Source organism: Pelmatolapia mariae, linkage group LG3_W (genome assembly GCF_036321145.2).
Source record: "Pelmatolapia mariae isolate MD_Pm_ZW linkage group LG3_W, Pm_UMD_F_2, whole genome shotgun sequence".
Lineage (NCBI taxonomy): Eukaryota > Metazoa > Chordata > Actinopteri > Cichliformes > Cichlidae > Pelmatolapia > Pelmatolapia mariae.
In genome coordinates this window covers 39,420,919-39,442,011 of record NC_086229.1, presented here as the reverse complement: position 1 = coordinate 39,442,011, position 21,093 = coordinate 39,420,919, and the positions used below count along the sequence as shown (strand labels likewise).

The following is a 21,093-nucleotide window of genomic DNA, read 5'->3' as shown; positions in this document are numbered from 1 at the left end:
AGTCAATGGACTAAACCAGAGAAGAAGAAAACAGACTTCACCATGAAGATCCTCAGTGTGGATCAGTATAATATCAGCCTGATGTCTGCAGTTTAGTGTCAGCACAACTTTCACATCATATTCATCTCAGCACAACTAAAACATGTGACTGACCTCAGAGTTTCAAGTCCACATCCTGGACTCTCCAGGAAACCACACAGATGCTTCACTCCTGAATCCTGCAGGTTGTTCTCACTCAGGTCCAGCTCTCTCAGATGGGAGGGGTTGGACTTCAGTGCTGCTGCCAGATAATCACAGCTGATCTCTGACAAACCACAATCCATCAATCTGTATAAAGAATGAAAGATGTAAGTTTATTAGACAAAGTGTGAGCTTGAAATCATTCAGTGTTTCATCATCTGTTCAGAGCTGAAGAAGGTTCAGAATGTAGAAGTTTAGAAAATGGAAACTCCAAACAGCTGAAGCCAACAGGAAGCAGCTTCAAACAAACACAACAAGAGAAAAAACTCTGAATGTTTCACATTAAAGTCGTACATTTATCATAAAAACAGGACAAAGACTTGAAAAAGTCGTGTTTTTCCTTCCAGGAACCACAAGGCTTCACTTTTAAAGGTGAAGTGTGAAAGAAACGGACATATTTGAAGTCCAACACCTTTTTCCAGTCACATGATTAAAGCAGACAAACTACAAACTCATTTTCATTCCAACAAGTCATCTTCTGACCTGGACTAACAACACTGGTCTCTATGTGCAGCTGGCTGTGAGACCAGTGCTCAGGGAGCGTCTACAAAGTGCAACACTGAAAGAACATCACACACTAGCTGTGTCCCAAAACGTCGGCTGCATCCTTAGGAGGACCTGGTCTTCGCGGGCCGGGTCCTTCAAAGACCGAAAAGGTTGGAAGTGCGAGGCTGTGAAATGGGACGGTCTAGCCTTCAGATTTGCGTCACCGCGGTGTCGGTGGAGTTTAATAAACTCGGCCGTCTGCTCCTTGCTATCTAAAATATAACAGGACACTGGAGTAAATTCTCGACCGTCTCACACTTCTTTTTAATCTGTTTTCTGTTTAACGTTTATTCAGCTGTTTGAAAATCCCGGAGGAACCCACCCGATGGATTAATAAAGTTTTATTTAATCTAATAACTTTGATCTCAGCCAAACCGATTTACTCCGGAACAAATAAAACACCGAAACAAGGCAAACAGTTACATTTTTAAGTTATCCGAGTGACTTATATATCATGTTTAACCTGAGTAGCGAAAGAGCGGGGGTCTGAAAACCATGAAGCCGGGAGTCCGCTGCTCGCGCCGGCTGGAGTGACCATTGAACCCCCCGGCTTGCTATCGAGCGGGTGGGTAACAGACGTCTCCGAAAACGTCGGCACACTTTTGCAAATATGCGATGTCTCGATAAACCAAGCAGATATTTGAAGTTTACACAGCTACTTTCTCACCTGAAAATATGTTAAAAGCTTATTTTGTGACCCAGAAACATTAATAAGACTAATTTTAAAACTTAGTAGCAGCCGCCATTGTTGGCAGCTGAAATTTGGCTATGAATTCTGGGATATGGTGGGCCACGAAGGACACACCCGACCCATCCTTCAAATTCGGGGAAATGAAGGACACATTTGTCGGCCGCATTTGAAGGAGTCGACGAATACGGACAGTCTTCATCGCCTGGCTGTGACGTGATCGGCCTTCAAATGCGGCCTCCGGAGGATGCAGCCGACGTTTTGGGACACAGCTACAAATTTGCTTCCACCATCCAACCTGAAGAGGAAACAGAGACGGCTCCCCTTCAAAGTAAAAGCTGCTCCTTTTGGACACAGTATTAAAGAAAGTCTACAGTATAACATAGAAAAGACAGAACAAAGTTTTGGTTGCTTTTGAATTGTGCAGAAATGAAACTACACTAAGCTCAATTATGTGACAGACATTTCATCCCATGTCAGTTTGGCCTCATCCTGGGCTGGATTATCCAGCACACACTCTGACCACAGGCCCAGGGGCCACGCACAGCTGGGCTCCATCCAAGAGACAGGAAACAAACCAACACAATAATAAAGAGCACCATGTGATCTTCTTATATTTTAGCTTTTCAAGCCAAACATACTAAAAACATGAGCATATGTTTCCTGATAAAATGATGTGACAGGTAGAACAGAATAAAGTGGTGGTGTTACAGCCTTTCTCCCCTCTGCAGCCGAGGCTGTTAGTCTCTCCCAAACTCAGCTACAGGACTTCCAAATGAATGAAAGCAGCAGAAGTGGCTTTACAAATGAAAGAGGAAGAGGAGAAGAGGAGAGGGAGGCCACCCTGACCACTCCAGCTGAAAACATCACACTTCCATTAAAGTTGGTGAGAAAATGTTGAGCAGGATGAGCTGCTGGCTAATCTGGAGGCTGTAGCAGCAGCTCACAGTCACAGTGGATTTCCACTCATGAAAAAGCTCTGGCTGCTTCATTTCTCATCTCATATCAGAGACTTTAAAGCTTCAGTGAAGCTGGACTGTGATGATTTCTTTCCATATTCAGCCCAATGTGCTCTGTATTGTTTTATGCAGGTCATCTAAACAGGAATGAGCAGCTCATTTCAATATAAAAGGTTGGAACTGTAAAGAAAACAAACAGAGCTCATAAACTGAAACTGATTTCATTTTTTTCAGCTGGAACATTTTAGTTGTTCCTTTTTCAATACATCCATAATTATATTTACAGTAAGTCTTATCATTCCCCTTTTCTCTGTCAGTCACCGCCAATGTTCCCTCTAATGTTTCATGTGTCTGAGCGAACACACAAACTCCCTGAGCGTCCCTTGGACCACTGTGAGCGACATCAGACGTGTGCACTGTGGTCACGCCAGCATCTAATCCATCCAAATTACATGGTTTATTAAAATAATCAAATTACAGCATTTATGTTAGACTACTTTTAATTAACTGCTTTAGCCCACTTACAATGACAATTAAAAACAATCTTGTTCATGACCTGTGTAGTATGTTAACACTATTGGAAGTAAAAATAACTTGAACTCCAATTTTGAAAACACAACTTTCTTTTTTTTTTTTTATAAAGCTCTGACTTGTATTATGAGTCTGTGGTCTGGGAGAGAGTCCTGTAACTCTCTGTCTGCAAAATACAGTAAATAATGACCAATGTTGGGCAATTAATTATATAGTTACTTCTTCAAAAAAGTTACTGAGTTTTGCAAACAACAAACGTTTGCAGCTGTTTACCTAAAAATGCAGCCAAGGCGTTTTTTTAAATAAACATTTCAAACTACTTACAGAACAATCAGCTGTTCTGCATCAAATTTGATGCCACATAAATTATTTGTGCCACTCAAAAAAACTAATTTCTATCCACTATGAGATAAAGGAAAACAACAGCCTGATACCTGCAGGCCTGACAGCAGGAGATGTATCACTGCTGTAACACCTGTAACACTCAGCAGTTGCCTCATTGTTATGACACACAACAAAAGTATTGACTACACTACACACTAACTACACAAGACAACACACTAACACACTCCAAACACGCTGAACGTCACAAATCTCTCACATCTCAAAACACCGCCGTCACTCCTAAAACTTCCCCCTTCCTAAACAACTAAAGGCCATATCGCCATATCATTTTTTGATTGGTCGACATGGTACATTTTTGCACCAATAGGAAAGGGTTTTTGGTTTCATCTTTGCTCACAGGCTTTCGAGCGTTTTACTTATAAAATGCCGTTTTTACCATTTCTTCCCACAGTAAATATAAACAACGACAGTATTCAGGAAGAAAACCAAACATTGCAGATATTTTTATCATAACTCTGGTTTTACGTGGCCTATCAACACAATTTAAAAACCGGTATAAAGTCCACACTTTTTCCGTCCTGCTCACATCTCCAATGGTTGTACACGTTGACATTAACGTGGCTTCACTCGACATCAGCCACGCCGCTTTGCTAGCTAAGACACCGGTGTCGGCACATAAGGACGCTGTCATAGCCTGTCAACCACGTTGATTAGCTGCGTATATATGAATGTGAATCACATCATTGTCTGGACTATGGGATAAGGTGGCATCGTTCTAATCCCATACGGGAGCAGCCAGTCACTTACTGACTAACACTGCAAAACAGAATTGTTAAAGTATTAATTTTAATTTCAATTGAGATTTGATTTTTTTTGTGCACAACGCAGATTTTCTGTGCGCAGAGATCGTGCCAGCAGTGCGCAATTGCGCACGCATGCAGCTTAGAGGGAGCATTGGGCACCACCACAGTTCACTTCAACAAAACTTTACTTCAGATTTGTTTTCATGTGTTGATCCAGTGATGAGAGCCGTTTCCCCAATGTCCAGTTCTTGTACTAAGCTAGGCTAAACATGTCCAGTGTCTGTCTCTGTGCAGCTTTTAATCTGATGTTAATAAGGTAGAAATGGAGGAAGAAGAAAATGACTTCATCAATCAACATGCAGCTACCACCCAAATGGTGAGGTGGTGGTTAGTTATTACTGTTGTTTATGATCCCCTACAGTATCCTACATTCAAATATATTCTCCAGCTACAATAGTGTTTGTGTTCCTAAAAGGATTTCATGAACGTGTTATTGTTCATGTCACATCTGTATGAAACAAAGAGGAAGTTTATCCTTCATGATCACAAACTGTTCCAGCATGTAAACCTGAGATCTGTGTGGAGCAGCTGACCTGTACGATGTGCTCAACACAAACATTACTTACCATCAGTTACTGTGTGACTGAACCACGTGGGTTTATGAAACATCGCTTTTAGTTTTAATAGCACATGGCAACATTCAGACGTGAATCTATACAGTAACACTTTGATTTGTTACAGTGAGGAGACTGTTGAAGGGAACGATGAGGGGAAACTGTAACAGCAGCAACAGAAACCAGGAGACAAAGCTGAGGTCTGGGTTCCTCTATGCTACACACAGCCTCCTGCTCCTGGACTTTAGTAAACACATAAATATCTCCAAGTACACTTACTTCAGAAACTCTATTAAACTCATCACAAGTTTACTTCAGCTTTAAATGACTCACAACATCAACACACATGAGTAAACAAAGTAACTCACACAGCTACTGTTCAAATTTAGTCATCTTTAATACAAATATACCTCATTATTATGAATCTCACAGCTACCTGCTCATTGAACTGAACAATAATTCTGTTTTACCATTAAAACAAAATGACTGTAAAAAATCTTCAGACAGTAATTAAGAATGTCCTAAGCAATCCAAAGATAAAGAACAGTTCACCTGCCAATTCTATAAAGCTTGGTTGTTTATACAATAATATCATTCAATGATCAGCAGTGGGGATGTTTGGATCCTGACCTGAGAGTTTCCAGTGTACAATGTGGAGTCTGCAGTGCAGCACACAGAAGCTTCACTCCTGAATCCTGCAGGTCATTGTTACTCAGGTCCAGCTCTGTCAGACTAGAGGACTGGGAGTTGAGAACTGAGGACAGAGCATCACAGCTTCTCTCTGAGAGGTTACAGCCACTCAGTCTGGAAGAAAAACAAACAAAAAAATTAATTAAATCAGTCAAATGAAACATTTTTTAATGCCAGCATGCAATACAATTATTGGTTAACTAAATAGCTTCATTAAAACACAACTCTTCTTCTATATCAGCACTTACTCCTTGTAAGCTCCACCTGCTCCACCTTCTGAGTCAGAAGACATGAAAACAAACTGTAAATCTAGCACAAACATGATTGGAAATCTTCTCAGATCCATTGCCACTTGCTGATCTGAGCTGGCTTGGCCCTGGCTTATCAAAGATTAAAGAAAGCGGAATCAGCTGTTCAAAACCCCACCAGGCTGCCCGCTGTGACTGAAACAATGGGACGGGTCGTGACTTCTCAAAATGGGCTCATTGAACGCAGCACGGATAAGATCTTGAAGAAGCTCATGGCGGTCGTGAGTTCTCAGACTTTGCTCTTTGAGCGCAAAACTGATAACCTCTCGGAGAAGCTCGTGGCTCTCCAACGGGAGATTGAGAGACGAGTGATGGACTGTTAGATCAGCTGTGAAATTGACATGCAGTTGTTCACACCAAAGAAAACCACCATCATTTCATGCGGCTAACATACCGGCGACAGCTGTGGTCTCAAGGCTGGAGCTGAACATAACAAATCTCACCCTGATAACAGACGGTGTTTAGACTGTTCCTTCCCATCCTAAGCAAGGCCACCTGGGACGGCTGGAAGACTGTTTACTTCACCTGGCAGGGCGAAGGACACCGTCTCAGCTACTGACCGGCCAGCTACCTAGCCTGACCTGTCTCCCCAATGTGATGTTTGTGTATTGTATGTACGGTTGGCAAGGTCAGTATCCTAATTGCCCCTTGAAAATAAATACAGTGTTCTGAATCTGAATCTGAAAAGATTACAGAAGACGACTCTGTTCAGTAAATATTACGCTCATGCTGTCAAGATATACCAAAGGTAGGTAAAACTCTGCTTGTTGCAGCCATCCAGTACGACATGCTTTGTACTGCTCTGCTGCAGTTTGTGACACCTGGTTGATGAGTTGTGAAAAATGATGAAACAAACACTTCACTCAATGTTTTTCTTCTAAACTGGATGTAATTTGGGGAGTTTTCCACACTCTGTCCCAACTACAAATTGGGGAGAACACAGCAAATACATAAACTTTACCCACTTGGATCATTATCATTCAAGATTGTGAAAAGATTCTCTATTCAGAGAATACTGGTGATTTTAGATGAGAGAGATGATTTGGAAGATGATGAAGGGGAAGAGTTTTCAGAACTTGAGGCCTTTTGTCTTCACGGTATAGGACAGAGAAGGCGGGAAGGGAGGGAGAAGTGGGGTTGGATACTATTGGATACTATTGATCTAACATCCTGTGGAAACATCAAATTTCAATTTAAGAGCATTTTGAAATTGTTAAATGAGTAAGTCATTTTGGAAGGCAGAATCAGACCGACTTGATATTGATATAGTATCACTTTGGGGTTGTATACTGTTGATCTAAATAGTTCCAAGAGTAAGTCAAATATGGGCAATTTGAAAAGGCTTTTATTTTGGAAAGCGAAATCAGCCTGACTTGACATTGATATGGTTTCACTGTGGGGTTGTATACTGTTGATCTAAAGTGGAATTACCCTGTGGAACCATAATTTTTTCTTTTTAGAGCATTTCAAAATCGTTCCAAGAGTAAGTCAATTGTGGTCAATTTGAAAGTGCTATTAATTTGAAAGGCAAAATCAGACTGACTCGAAATTGATATGGTATCACTGTGGGGTTGTATACTCTTGATCTACATTTATCACAACTTAATGCAAATACTGGAGACAGGGGAAACCGTATGCAAAGCTTCATTAAAATAAATACGCAAAGAAATAATTTTTTTCATTGATCAGAGCTGTGGTAAAAGCTGACATCTACAAGAAGATATTATCTGTATATTTAAAGGCGAGCAACCCTCCAGAAATGCATTTTTGTTTCTAGTACTTTACACAAACAAAGGTCACAATGTACAGGGTGGGCCATTTATATGGATGCACCGTAATAACATGGGAATCGTTGGTGATATTAAAGTCCTGTTTGTGGCACATTAGTATATGTGAGGGGCCACACTCCTCAAGATGGGTGGTGACCATGGTGGCCATTTAGAAGTCGGCCATCTTGGATACAACTTTTGTTTTTCCAATAGGAAGAGGGCCATGTGACACATCAAACTTATTGGTAATGTCTGCAGAAGACACATGGTTCTTTTTATTACAGTTCCCAAACATTTTTAGAAGATAAACAAGGAATTGTTTGCATTGTGCGTGTTGCTAAGTTTATTTTTTCTTGGCATCTTCTTGTGACCTTTGTCATTTTGTGTGATTGCTCTTGCTGACCCTACATACTAGGAGAGAGGGTGAGACTAGTTTTCTTTCTCTAGAGCAGGGGTCTCAAACTCAAATGAGCCGCGGGCCACTTCTGGCACCGTCATCTCATTGGAGGCCACTTTAGTGTCCAAGTAGTACAAACACGAAAACCCCCACTGATATTTCCTAAAATGTAGTGTTTTGTTTGTTTTATTAAAAATATTGTGTAACAAGACAAAACTGCAAACAAGAACGTATTTCTTTTCTCACTCTTACTATCTGAAGCCGTTCATTGAACTACCAAATAAACAGCTCTTTCTGGCCAGACACGTGGCAGCACTTTTGCTATAATTTTGTTTGTATTTAACAAAATAAAAATGTAGGCATAAGCGTACACATTAGTTTTTGACTGCAAGTTAAAAACTGTTTTCTTTCCAAATAAATCTGTCACTGAACTAACACAGCTAATTCCTCAACATGTTTGCACTCTCTTGTTACCTCGGCCAGGTCCGCAGCTCCGAACCGTGGTAATGAGACTTTGGGTTCTGTGTCGGGCTCGTAGCCGGGAACTAGCTTTACTGTCTGGGTCAACTTTGCGAGCGAGAGACAGAAAGAGGCGTTGAAAGGCTGCTCCAGCAGAACTTTATTGTTTCGGAGGAAAACACGAACACAGCATACAGTCGAGTCTTAATAGCTTACTGGGCTCGTCAGGCACTCTTTTGGGCTGCAGTGGTTATTATTATATTTACATGCTTCCATCTCCCATTTCTGCTCAGTAGCACCTCGTACTTTTCCCCTTTTTCTCCCTCCCTCATGCTCACACACACACAGCAGGAGGGGCGGTCCCACACGTTCTGCTTGCAGCAAGGACTACACCGCCCATGAGGCTACAGTCTTAAAGGCCCATGCCCGTAACACTCTGCCGTCGTATTAAATCATTTTTCATATAATAATTAAAAAAAAGAAAAGTTCACCTGCTAATTCTATAAAGCTTGGTTGTTTATACAATAATATCATTCAATGATCAGCAGTGGGGATGTTTGGATCCTGACCTGAGAGTTTCCAGTGTACAGTGTGGACTCTGCAGTGCAGCAGACAGAAGCTTCACTCCTGAATCCCGTAGGTCATTGTTACTCAGGTCCAGCTCTTTCAGACTAGAGGACTGGGAGTTGAGAACTGAGGACAGAGCATCACAGCTTCTCTCTGAGAGGTTACAGCCACTCAGTCTGGAAGAAAAACAAACAAACAAATTAATTAAATCAGTCTAATGAAATATTTTTTAATGCCAGCATACAATACAATAATTGGTTAACTAAATAGCTTCATTAAAACACAACTCTTCTTCTATATCAGCACTTACTCCTTACAAGGAGTAAGTGCTGATATAGAATTTCTTCATATCAATATGCGGGCCGCAAGTAGAGGTGACGTGGGCCGCAAATGGCCCGTGAGTTTGAGACCCCTGGTGTAGACTGTCCCACCTGCCTCTGCCTTTGTACTGCTGCCTTTTGAACCTTTGTTTTTGAGTTGCTGCCTGTGAGATGATTAGCGGTCTACTAGTGTTCTTGTGTTATTTAAATAGAGATCGAAAATGTGATGTCATTCAGGGGTAAAACCGCAAAGGATTGTGGGAACGAGTGGTTACACAGCGATAAAAAGGAAACACAAAAAATGGCAAGAGGCTGTTGTATTACTAACTGCAATAGCCGGTCGCATGACAGCCACGGGAAGCCGACGGGTAAAGAGATCGGTTGTTATCGGATTACGTCGTTGAAGAGAAATTGTTCAAGCCGTGTTTCCGAAGTAACAAAGAGCCGACGGCCGATCTGTTAGAGGGTGTGGGGAGCCACACCCTCTAACAGATCATTACATGCAGGAACCTTTTAAAAACAAGCGCGTTCATGCTCACAGGTGTACACTTTCTTGGCTGCTACCTCAAAGCACATGGTGCGCTGTCAATCTTGTGTACTGCACAATAACATTTAATATTTAGTATCTACTGTTATCTACTGCTAGCTAGTTTATTGTAATGGTGTTGTATATATTATGTTGCTCTTTTTTGTTTGTTTTCTCTTCTGTTTTGTTTTTTCTCCATACAGGTGATCCAGGTGTTTTGTTTGTTTTTCTTTCTTTCTTTCTTCCCCCCTTTCTCTCCATCTCTTCTCCCCTCTATTTTTCTTTCTCTCCCTCTCTTTCTTTCATTCTTTCTCCATTTCTCCATGTCTGTCCCGTCTGTAACAACCGAAAATAAAATAAAATAAATACATAATTATAATAAAGGTCAATCAAATGGACCAATATGGCGAGGCCATGATGATCCACTTGGTAAAGTAAATCCGCTTGGCATCTCTCTTGGCCTTAAGACAACAATTCTGATGGCTAAAGATCCAAACGGGACAGGCAGAAAAAACAAAAAACAAAAAACAAACAAAAAAAACCCCCCAAAAAACAAAGAGCCGACGGATGGCCTGGATTGCAGCCATTCGAAGACCAAATGTAACGTCCCAGAACACTCCAGCTCACATGTTAGTCTGCTCCAAATATTTCCACCAAGGTAAGTGTTTTGTAGTAGTTAATACGTAATTTATCATAACATAATTGTTGATGTAGGTTACAAATAAGTCTTATATTGATTTGAATTGAATGTGTTGCGCTATGCTGCTTTGTTCACTGTGGCTTTGCGGGCTAATGTTTGTTGTGTTTTGTAGGAAAACCAGCCTACAAAATGCTGGAATGGCTCCAGACTGGGCGCCCTCTATCAACCTGGGTCATACCGAGTGTAAAGCTGCTACCACAGCCAGATTTGATCGATTAAGAGAGATATCAAAGCAGCCACGAAAAGTCCCGCATATATGTGCCCAAGTGTTGTATTGAAGCAATCAAGTGATGAATAACTGTTTTCCAGTATGTTGTTTTGCAATGTTGGGTTTTTTTTTTTTGCATTGTTGATTTGTTTTTCACCGAAGCAGCTAATAAAGCGTGATGGAATACAATTTTGCCTCTTTCTTGTAAGATTCTATAATAGAATGAAACAATAATGACAGTTATAAATAAAGACAATAAATTGGATGAATTGGGAAACACTCATTTTATTTCTACTGGATCTGAAAATGTTGTGTAACACTACAACCTGAAACAACAAACAGATGTGTTGGCCTGTACAGGAGATAAAGGAAAAAAACAACAGCGGTGAAATGGAATAGTCCAAATCAACAAAGTAAACTGGAGCTGGGCTTGTTGCAGGGATCTGAAGTTACTAAACATTTTGTGAGTGTATGCACTCACACTTAGGACCATATAATAATAAATATGTGCGTGATGACAGTTGGGCAGCACGCTAACGTCCTTACTCCACTCTGTATGCTCGTATGGGTCTGACCCTTTCACTCCTTTGATTTTTTCCTCGTACTTTTTTTTTGCCTTTTCGTCAAGTCTGTCTTTGTACGGAGCTGTCGTGTTCTTCGTTGTTTTGTACAGAACTGTTTTTGGGGCAAATAAAATGCAAGTAGGGATTAAAACCGCAGAATTAATGATTACCGGTGCTGGAAATACTAGCGCTTGATGCAGTGTTTTGATTTTGTTGCCACGGGTACCCACAAAGCAATGCTTGAAAGTCACGTGGTCTGTCAACCTCTATAGATAAGTTTTTTTGTTTGTTTATATCACCTCATTGCCTAGTGAGTTGTTTCCGTAACGGTTTTCAGTTGTGGTAATAAACCTTTTGTTTTTCTTTTTTATCTGACCCTCCTGTCTCTGGGCTCATTCATATTACCTCCCCTGTCGCCTAGCAGAGCCGGGGCGTACCATGTTTCTCAGGTTAGGGTTAATCCATTCATTCTACAACTGCACGTGAATTATACTTCATACACAGACCCACAGTCTGATTGCTCTGAAATCTCACTGACAGCTAACAGGTAAAAAGGAAAGTCCAGACTGACAGTATCTGTGGGGTTAGGCCGTGAACTGCTCATGCTGCTTTCAAGTGCATCACAAACTATTGGAATTGGAACCAACTTTGTGAAGCAGACTTCCTACCAGCTGCTGTTTTGAACATTTCTCATTACCTTATGAACTGTATTAAACTCTGTAAATGAACTGAGAACTATTTCTACATTTGAAACAATGGATTCATTTTCCCATTCACTTCTATACGTTAGTGTATAAATGAATGTTAGACCGGGCTCCATGGAAACACTGAGACTGGTCTCAGCTGCCTTCTTTCTGTGGTCAGTCCAACAGAGTCTTTTCTCTTCGCCAGCTTGAAATCCTCTCACAGAGCCTGAATCCTGCTGTGTTGTCATGTTTGGGCCTGTGTTAGGCTGCTTTGTGTTCCTCTGCTTTAACACACACCTCACCACAGCAGCTGTGTGGGTCGTCTCTGTAGCAGCCAGATCAGCTTCTGATACATGAACATCATCACAGCTCCTAACTTCACCTTCATTAGCTTTGACATTCATGTCTTTCCACACAAGCTCAAAGTCTCTGAAGTCTGTTTTTATCTGCTATCATCAGATCTTCAACAGTCTCATTCACATCCCTCACACACTCTACAGCCTCATCAGCACTGACTTCATCTTCACTGGCTGATGGAGCACAACATGAACCTGTGGAGGCTGAAACACTGTCCTGTCAAACATCTCCCCGTCACCACTCCACTTCTGTCAGCCTTTAAATGAACCCTGCTCGAACTGTTGTCGTTTGGAAAGACACAACATTTCTGAAAGCACTCAAACTTCTTTACATTTCTCTTCAGACACATCCTGAACATTTAGGAACTAAAGAAAGTTTCAAACATCAAAAACAACAACAGCCGCAGTCAGTGAACTCACCTCAGAGTCTCCAGTCGACAGTTTGGACTCTCCAGTCCAGCACACACAAGCTTCACTGCTGAATCCTGCAGCTTGTTCTCACTCATGTCCAGCTCTGTCAGATGGGAGGGGTTGGACTTCAGAGCTGAGGCCACAACTTCACAGTGAGACTCTGAGAGTCCACACTCAGCCAGTCTGTGATAATAGCAAATATAAAATGTGTTATTATAAAAGCAGAAAATCTGTGTTATAAACACAGACTGAATGTATATGAAGACAAAACAGAGTGAGGTCATAATCTGATGAACATCTGCTCTTCACATCTGTGCTTCAGCTCCTCTTACTGTGTTTGACACAACGATTGAGTCTCTCTCAGACCTGCAGACTTTTAATGAGAATCTTTGTTTGGCTTTAATCTGCAGATGAAGGAGGAAGATGGTGTCACATTTAGGCTTCCATAATGTCCACAGTCTGTCCCTGAGATCTGATCCAGAGTCAGAGTGAAGACACACATTTGGACTTTTTCCTGTGTTGAATCTGATCCAGAACATTTTGAATGAGTTCAGCTCAGTGAAGAGTTCCAGCTGGAAAGATGATCTCTGTTTGCTACCTGCTGTCAGGTACGACTGTTCACGTCCACACGCAGGAAAAACCTGCTGACTGTTACCAAACGGAGCAGAAATCTCATCACTGGACAATAATGATGAATGAACTCAGAGCTGCTGATATCAGATCTGATTTCAGGGGAACTAAACACAGAAATGATTGGCTCATTTTAGCTTTCTGAGCCATTATCTGCTGGTATATCTCTCATTGGCAGAAAATGATTTGTATTCCTGTTCAGGGCTTCAGTGTTTATGAGTCCAGATCCAGGTGACAGCAAGTCACAATGATGTTACCTGTCTGTGTCCAGCAGCAGCCTGTATTCACTCTGAATATTGTTCTAACCTGACATGGATCAGTTTGTCTTTGATTGGTTTGTAAATGTCACTGTTTCCATTGGACCTGAGTGACGGTACAAAGACAGAGAGGGAGAGAAAGGAGAGAGAGGATGGAGACAGCAAAGAGAGAGCAAACACAAACAGGTGAGAGTGGACAGGTGACCAAGGTCAGCAACCAATCAGAGAGCTGCTGTCTGACCCACAGTCACTGATGATGACTGCACATAACCAAGCAGTGTGTTACTCTGATATCAAATATGGATCCTGCTCTTATAATAATGATCATCAGATGATATTATTGTGTTATTTTGTAGCTGAATACGATGTTTGTGTGATTATCAGTGGAAGAAGCAGTGAGGAGGATGGAGAGAGAGAGAGGACAGAGGGTGAAGTTAGAAACACTAAAAGGATTTTTCATGGATTTCATGGATGATTTGCGTGATTTCCAGCAGGACACTTAAACATGTCAGTGGACGTCCTAAAGAACATATTCACTGATATGAAACGTGTCATTGAACAGGATCAATATCAGTGGAAACATGGTGGAAACAGCTGTGACTGCATGGATGTGACACACTTCAAACCTGTTCTCCACTCTTGGATTTGGGATCCATGGAGCTGCTGCTGAGTCTGTACAATAAAGGATGGTGTGGAAGGTTGCAGTGTACGGACACAAACACTTTGTGCTTACAACCTAAACCTCCTACCATCTATAAAGCACTGATGACATCATGACGTTTGGCTGCCAGGACGTTAGCTCGGGGATGTAAACAGCAGCCAGAAAAACAGCAGTGAATTCCATCAGCAGGAAACAGGGACAACGTTAGCTCACAGATTTGACACATGTTCAGTCCAGATGTGTCTTCTCTCTCAGTTTGTCCCACTGTTGGCAGTAAGAGAGCACAACTGGTTCACCTCTGAGCCTCACTCTGACCCACAGCTCTGTCACTCATCAGGACATCACACTGTAATCACACTAAACCAGAGTCTTCCTCAGCACCTTCATCCTCACTCACCATGTTTATGCCACCAAACTCTGTGTCTGTAGTTCTGTCTGTAGTCAGAGGAGAAGCTCAGATGGTGACTGCTCTGGATATTTGTCTCTGTTTGTAACATCAGAGTTCACTTCACTACAAAGAAGCTCTTCATAGATTCTTATTTCCGTCTTCTCTCTAACAGCAGCGTCTGAATGACCAACAACAGCAGCAGCAGATTTAAAATACTGCCCCCTAATGACACAACACAGGTACTACATGTAGATGTGAGTCTACAATACACAGCGTACGACTACCAATGCAGGATCATGCTGAGTGCACACACACATTTCCTGATCGACAGAAAATATCATTTTATCTGAGGAACTCAAACTAATGAGAGTCGTTTAGTACTGTGTATATCTGAAGAACTAAACTTCTAACCTACACTGATCAATGATGTTAATGATCACATCTGGACTCACCGAGCCTTTCTGCAGTTCCTCACAGCTGGAATCAGTCTCAGTCGTCCCCATTGTGATGTGTTGTACTTCTGCAGGTCCAACTCATCCAGAACCTCCTCTGACATCTGCAGCATGAAGGCCAGAGCTGAGCACTGGATCTCAGAGAGTTCCTCTGATCTGTTCTTGGACTTCAGGAACTCTTGGATCTCCTGATGTACTGAGAGGTCGTTCATCTCCATCAGACAGTGGAAGATGTTGACGCTTCTGTCAGGAGAGATTTTATTACTGTTCATGTCCTTCAGGTTGTTGATGACTCTCTGGATGGTTTCTGGACTGATCTCTGTCTGACCCAGCAGACCTACTAAGAGTCTCTGGTTGGACTCCAGACAGAGGCCATGAAGGAAGCGAACAAACAGGTCCAGGTGGCCATTTTTACTCTGGAGGGATTTGTTTATGGTTCTCCTCAACAAATCATCTGAAAATGAAATGTAATAGTAAGGATCAAGTGGTTTATTTTCCAGGAAGTTCTTCAGCACCTTTGTATTCCTGCTGGTGTGACAGTGGAACATGTAGACTGCAGCCAGAAACTCCTGAATGCTCAGATGAACAAAGCAGTAGACTGGTTTCTGGAAGATCACACACTCTCTTTTGAAGATCTCTGTACAAACTCCTGAGTACACCGAGGCCTCTGTCACATCCAGACCACACTGCTCCAGGTCTTCTTGGTAGAACATGATGTTTCCTTTCTCCAGATGTTCAAACGCCAGCCTCCCCAGCTTCAGAAGAACTTCCCTGTCAGCCTCCGTCAGCTCCTGTGGACTCGTCTCATGTCCCTCATGGTACTTGTTCTTCTTCCTCTTTGTCTGAACCAGCAGGAAGTGTGAGTACATGTCAGTCAGGGTCTTGGGCAGCGCTCCTCTCTGCTCTGTAGTCAACATGTGCTCCAGAACTGTAGCAGTGATCCAGCAGAAGACTGGGATACTACACATGATGTGGAGGCTCCTGGATGTCTTCATGTGGGAGATGATTCTGCTGGACAGCTCTTCATCACTGAATCTCCTCCTGAAGTACTCCTCCTTCTGGGCGTCAGTGAAGCCTCGTGCTTCTGTTAGCCTGTCGACACATGTAGGAGGGATCTGATTGGCTGCTGGGGGTCGGGAAGTTATCCAGACGAGAGCCGAGGGAAGCAGATTCCCCTGGATGAGGTTTGTCAGCAGCTGGCTGACTGATGACTTCTGTGTGACGTCAGACAGCAGCTTCCTGTTGGTGAAATCCAATGAAAGTCTGCTTTCATCCAGGCCGTCAAAGATGAACAAAAGCTGAGAGACAGCCAGCTTCTCTGCTGTGACCTTCTGTAATGTTGGATGGAAAACATGGAGCAGCTCCAGAAGACTGTACTGCTCATCTCTGATCAGGTTCAGCTCCCTGAATGAAAGCAGAACCACCACACTGACATGTTGGTTCTCCAAGCCCTCTGCCCAGTCCAGAGTGAACTTCTGCACTGAGAAGGTTTTTCCAACACCAGCCACGCCGTTGGTCAGAACCACTCTGATGGGTCTCTGTTGGTCAGGGAAGGCTTTAAAGATGTCCTGGCACCTGATTGGAGCGTCATGGAGGGCGTCCATCTTGGAAGCTGTCTCCAGCTGCCTCACCTCATGTTGGGTATGAACCTCTTCACTCTGTCCCTCTGTGATGTAGAGCTCAGTGTAGATCCTGTTGAGGAGGGTTCTACTTCCTGTTTCATCACTTCCTTCAGTCACACGTTCACATCTCCTCCTCAGACTGATCTTATGTTCATCTAAAACCTCCTGCAGACCAACATCTGCTGAAAGAAAGAGAAAGAAAACTCTTCAATGTCTGAACAACAACAAGAAGTCCAGTTTTCAGAAATGAGTCCATCAGCAGACAGATGTTCAGTCTTACTTTGTACACAGCTGCTCTGACTGGCTGTCTGCAGTCCAGCTCTGCTTCTGGATCTTTCTCCACACTGGGGACAGGACGAGTCTCCTGATGAAGCAGACTGGTCCCAGTATGAGGAGATGCACTGTCTGCAGAACCAGTGTCCACAGCTGGTAGAGACTGGATCCTTCAGGACATCCTGACACAAAGCACAGCAGGACAGCTGCTCCTCCTCACAAACAGCACTCCTCTTCCTCGCTCTGTGAACACATTTCTTTATTACCAAAATCATTAACTGACTGTTGCTAAAAACTATTCAAATTTGACAAGATTGTGCAGAAGTTTTCCTCCTGTAGGCCCCCTACCAATAGATGGTGCCATAGGGGTCAGGTGAAGTGTGTGCTGGGCGGTGGCCACGAGTGGAGATCCTGGCAGACTGTTCCCTGGCTACTGAGACTAGCAAGTGGGACATGGAATGTCACCTCTCTCGTGGGAAAGGAGCCTGAGCTAGGTTGAGAGGTACCTTCAGGCCTTCAGGTATATAGTCAGGCTCAGCTAACAAGAACCAGTTTCCTGGAGAGGGACTGGACTGTCTCAGTCTGGAGTTACTCTTGCTAAGAGGCAGTAGCTGGGGTGGGTATTTTAGTATCCCCTCGGCTTGCTGCTTGTATGTTGGGGGTTTTCCATTCATTTACAACTGTTGAAACAGGTTGGTCCACATAACCAGCAACACTTTGGATTTTTCCCCAGTGGGTTGGCTGGCGGGTCATATTATGTTCATAATTTTTATTGACTGAATTTTTAAGCGTGGCCAAGTAGTAGAAAGCTCATCTCATCTCTGCTTTTCAGATTATGTAGTTCATTTTGTTTCTTTGCTGATCAAAACACAAGATCAGAAATAAAGACTGTTAAACAGTATTTTAGGAAACAGATTATTGTGATTTCCAAAAGTCTTTTAGTAATTATTATTTATTAATGAGTCATATCCAGGAAGCAGATAAAAAGAAAACAAAGAAATGACACAAAAACATTGAACTTAACCATTCATTGCAGTTTTACTCATCTATAAGATAAAAGTATGAGAAACATTGCTGACAGTATCTGCTGTGACATCTTTGTGCAACTATAAACATATCGGTAAACTCCTTATCGTTCGCATCAGTTAGAGGTTTTTTGGTAAATCAGAAGCATTTTATTACACTGGAGTTGTTAAAAGTACATGGGCATGTAGGCTTGGTTTATTCCTAGCAGGTTGTTTTGGACATAAGACAGAATCCATTTGCGGTCAGAAACACTGACATATTTGCATCATAGTGTCTGAGACAAGACCAAATGAAAGCTGTTAGGATTCGGCTTCCTAAGCAGTTGGGATGGACTCTTTGGGTTCAGGGGAAAAAGGAATGATTTCAGAAACAGATTAAAAGTGTCAATAAAACCTGTGTTAAGAGCTCTGTACTCTGGAGTCTGGTGCTGAGAATAAGCAGTCTGCTAAAACACTTGAGCCATCATTCAGAAAGAGCTCTGAGTCCCTCTGTGACAACCACCCAGGATCACTAATGTGGAGGTGTGGAGCAGGAGGACGAGGACAGGTGAAAGAAACCAAACTGACATCAAAGAGTTCATGTTACTAACAGCTCACCTCTCTGCAGCAGACACAGGCTGGACTTTAAAATGAACAATGTGACCATTAGACCGGTCACTCTTTAAGAACACAGAGCTGGGTTCAGGTTCAGGTCCAGCAGGTCTCCCATTGATCCTGTCAGAAAAAGAAAAATGTGTTTTTCATTTGCAGCCACAGAAGCTGATGAAAACTTAAAATATTCATCATACCAAAGAGAAACTGGTTTGCAGGCTGAGCATGACCAGAAGGAAAATCTGAACTAGTATTGGCAGTGTAAGAACAGAGCGCCACCCAGAGGTAAATACAGTCATTTACACAGTGCAGGACTATTGACGGTCCTACTGTGAGCAGCAGGAGTTTAAATGTTGGACATGTTTTATAGAATAAAGGAATTCCTCACTCGGTTACTTCCTTGGAGATGCAGTTTAGAGATCAGGAAACATCAAACAGTTCATTTAAATCTTACACCAACCTGAGATCAAAGAGTTCATGTTACTAACAGCTCACCTCTCTGCAGCAGACACAGGCTGGACTTTAAAATTAATGAAGCGACCATTCGACGCGTCACTCTTTAAGGACACACAGCTGGGTTCAGGTTCATGTTTACGTTTAGTTCCTCGTGGATTCCTGTGAATAATGATGGAGCAGTGATGTGAGTGCTGAGCTGTGACATGGAGAAGAGTCATGGACAGTTAGAGATGGTCATCTCACCTCTGAGCTTTGGTCTGGCTCTCATGTTCCCCACACAGAGTGCTTTTAGAGGGAGGGACTCCCTCCTCTCTGTCCTCACACTGATCCATGCTGATCAATTCAGCTCACACACACTTTCTACCTTCACCTGCAGAGGAAACACAAATCATTCATGTGCACATCAGCTGAAATCCTCCTTTCCATCATGTGTGCTGTCCAAATATCAGCTGCTTCTTTCCTGCTTCATCTCAGTGTCAGCTGAATGCAGTCAGACAGCAGTGTGAGGCAGAGGAAGCTGCCATCAGCTGCTCTACTATCAGTCCACTAGATGGAGCCGTGATATGGGCAGAACTTTGTGCCATCAGAAACTGAATTTGAAGAAGTTAAATGTGAATTTGAACTACTCAGACTGAATCTGAATTGTAACTTGAGTAAATGCTTTGAAACTGTATTTTATCTTTTAAAAATTTCACTTCTTACTGTTCAGTTTCAGTTCTACAGTTCAGTTTTTTGGGACTGACGTCCGGTTCCAGTTCAACAGTAACTGAGCGCAGATTAATAGAACTACGTTTTACCAGCGCAGAGAAAGTGTTGCTGACAGAAATCAACAGCATCTTGAGCTGGATTAAGAAGTCATTCATCATGTCAGACCAGCAGAAAAAACTCTCAGGTTGGTAATAAATGTATTATATGTATACAGGCGTCATGTAAACAAATGATAGCCGTACAGTAACTGTTATACTTATTGTAGCTGTTAGCTAAAAATGCTAACTTAGCATAGTTTGCTCTGGTTCAGCTTTGACACACAAACATGATTCCAGGGAAACATGAACATGAATGTTCATCCATTGTATTTTAGGTTTATTTATGTCTTACACAGCATCCCAGGTTTTTAGCTTAATAACCTTAGCTAAAGTGAATAGTTGAATTCATTAGTGCAGCACTACTGGATCACCCCAGTTTGAAATGATATAGATAATATACAAATGATATACGGCACACTGATGTTTTCTGACTGTGTAGCTTTAATTTCTACTGAAGAAAACGTTTAGCAGTCACAGCTCTTTGTTCAGTGCTGCCTCCCCTCTCCACAAAAGTTGGAGGAGGCAAGGTTAAAGATGCAAAGATGTTCACTGGGAGTGACCAACAGCTGAGGGACAGCTGAGGTCAAACACTGAGACTGACGTCTGCACTGAAGTCATGTCTGTGTACAAACAGAAATCAGTAAGTGTTACTTGGTTTTAACATATAGAAATACACTACATCAGAGTACAGGTCACACATATTTTTATTTTTAAACCTATGTTTAGCATTAGCATTAGCAGTGTTTAGGTTAGTCTGACTGGAGTTTCTAATATTCCTCTTTGGTTCCTGTTACGTCCCCACGATGAAGGTCTAGGGGTGTGTGGGGACTTGTAACAAATTTTGTCTCTGTCCTCTGTGTGTCCTTGTGAGTTCTTTCCCTTTTTTGTTCCCATGTCTCTCCTCACTCTCTGTCTCTCATCTCCATTAACCGTGTCCTCGTTGTCTCCTCCCATTATCTCTCTAATCTATCTGGTTTCCCTGAAAGTCCTTTCCACACAAAAGCAACCTCTTGTGTGAGTTAGTCTTAGTGCTTCCTGTTTTACTTTGGTAGTTTCCTGTCTGGTGTGCGTCATGGTCAGGTTTGTTTTTATCACCTTCAGCTGTGTTCCCTCCTGTGGTTCTTTCCCCCATTTGCCCACATTTATGTCTGTGTCTCCCTCCGTCCTGCATCGCGACCTCCCTCATGGATGTGTGTTCCTTTGTGAGTTTAGTTTTGTGTGTCTCCTGGTCAAGTTTTGTATTTAT

The 21,093-nt window shown here is 42.3% G+C and overlaps 1 protein-coding gene across 2 annotated transcripts in view; it reads right to left on the bottom strand.

Moving 5' to 3' along the window:
* LOC134624423 (NACHT, LRR and PYD domains-containing protein 12-like) overlaps positions 1–17,406 on the bottom strand; it is a 40,394-nt gene extending 22,988 nt beyond the window's left edge. The window contains exons 1-4 of one of the 2 annotated variants that reach the window (XM_063469410.1): positions 16,977–17,406; positions 15,075–16,878; positions 12,696–12,869; positions 154–327 (exon numbers count right to left, since the gene is read on the bottom strand). In XM_063469410.1, the coding sequence (XP_063325480.1) occupies positions 154–327; positions 12,696–12,869; positions 15,075–16,878; positions 16,977–17,244 (2,420 nt within the window). In that variant the 5' untranslated portion in view covers positions 17,245–17,406. The remainder of the gene's footprint in view (positions 1–153; positions 328–12,695; positions 12,870–15,074; positions 16,879–16,976) is intronic. The other variant, XM_063469411.1, reaches the window with a different exon arrangement.
* Positions 17,407–21,093: the final 3,687 nt, after the last annotated feature.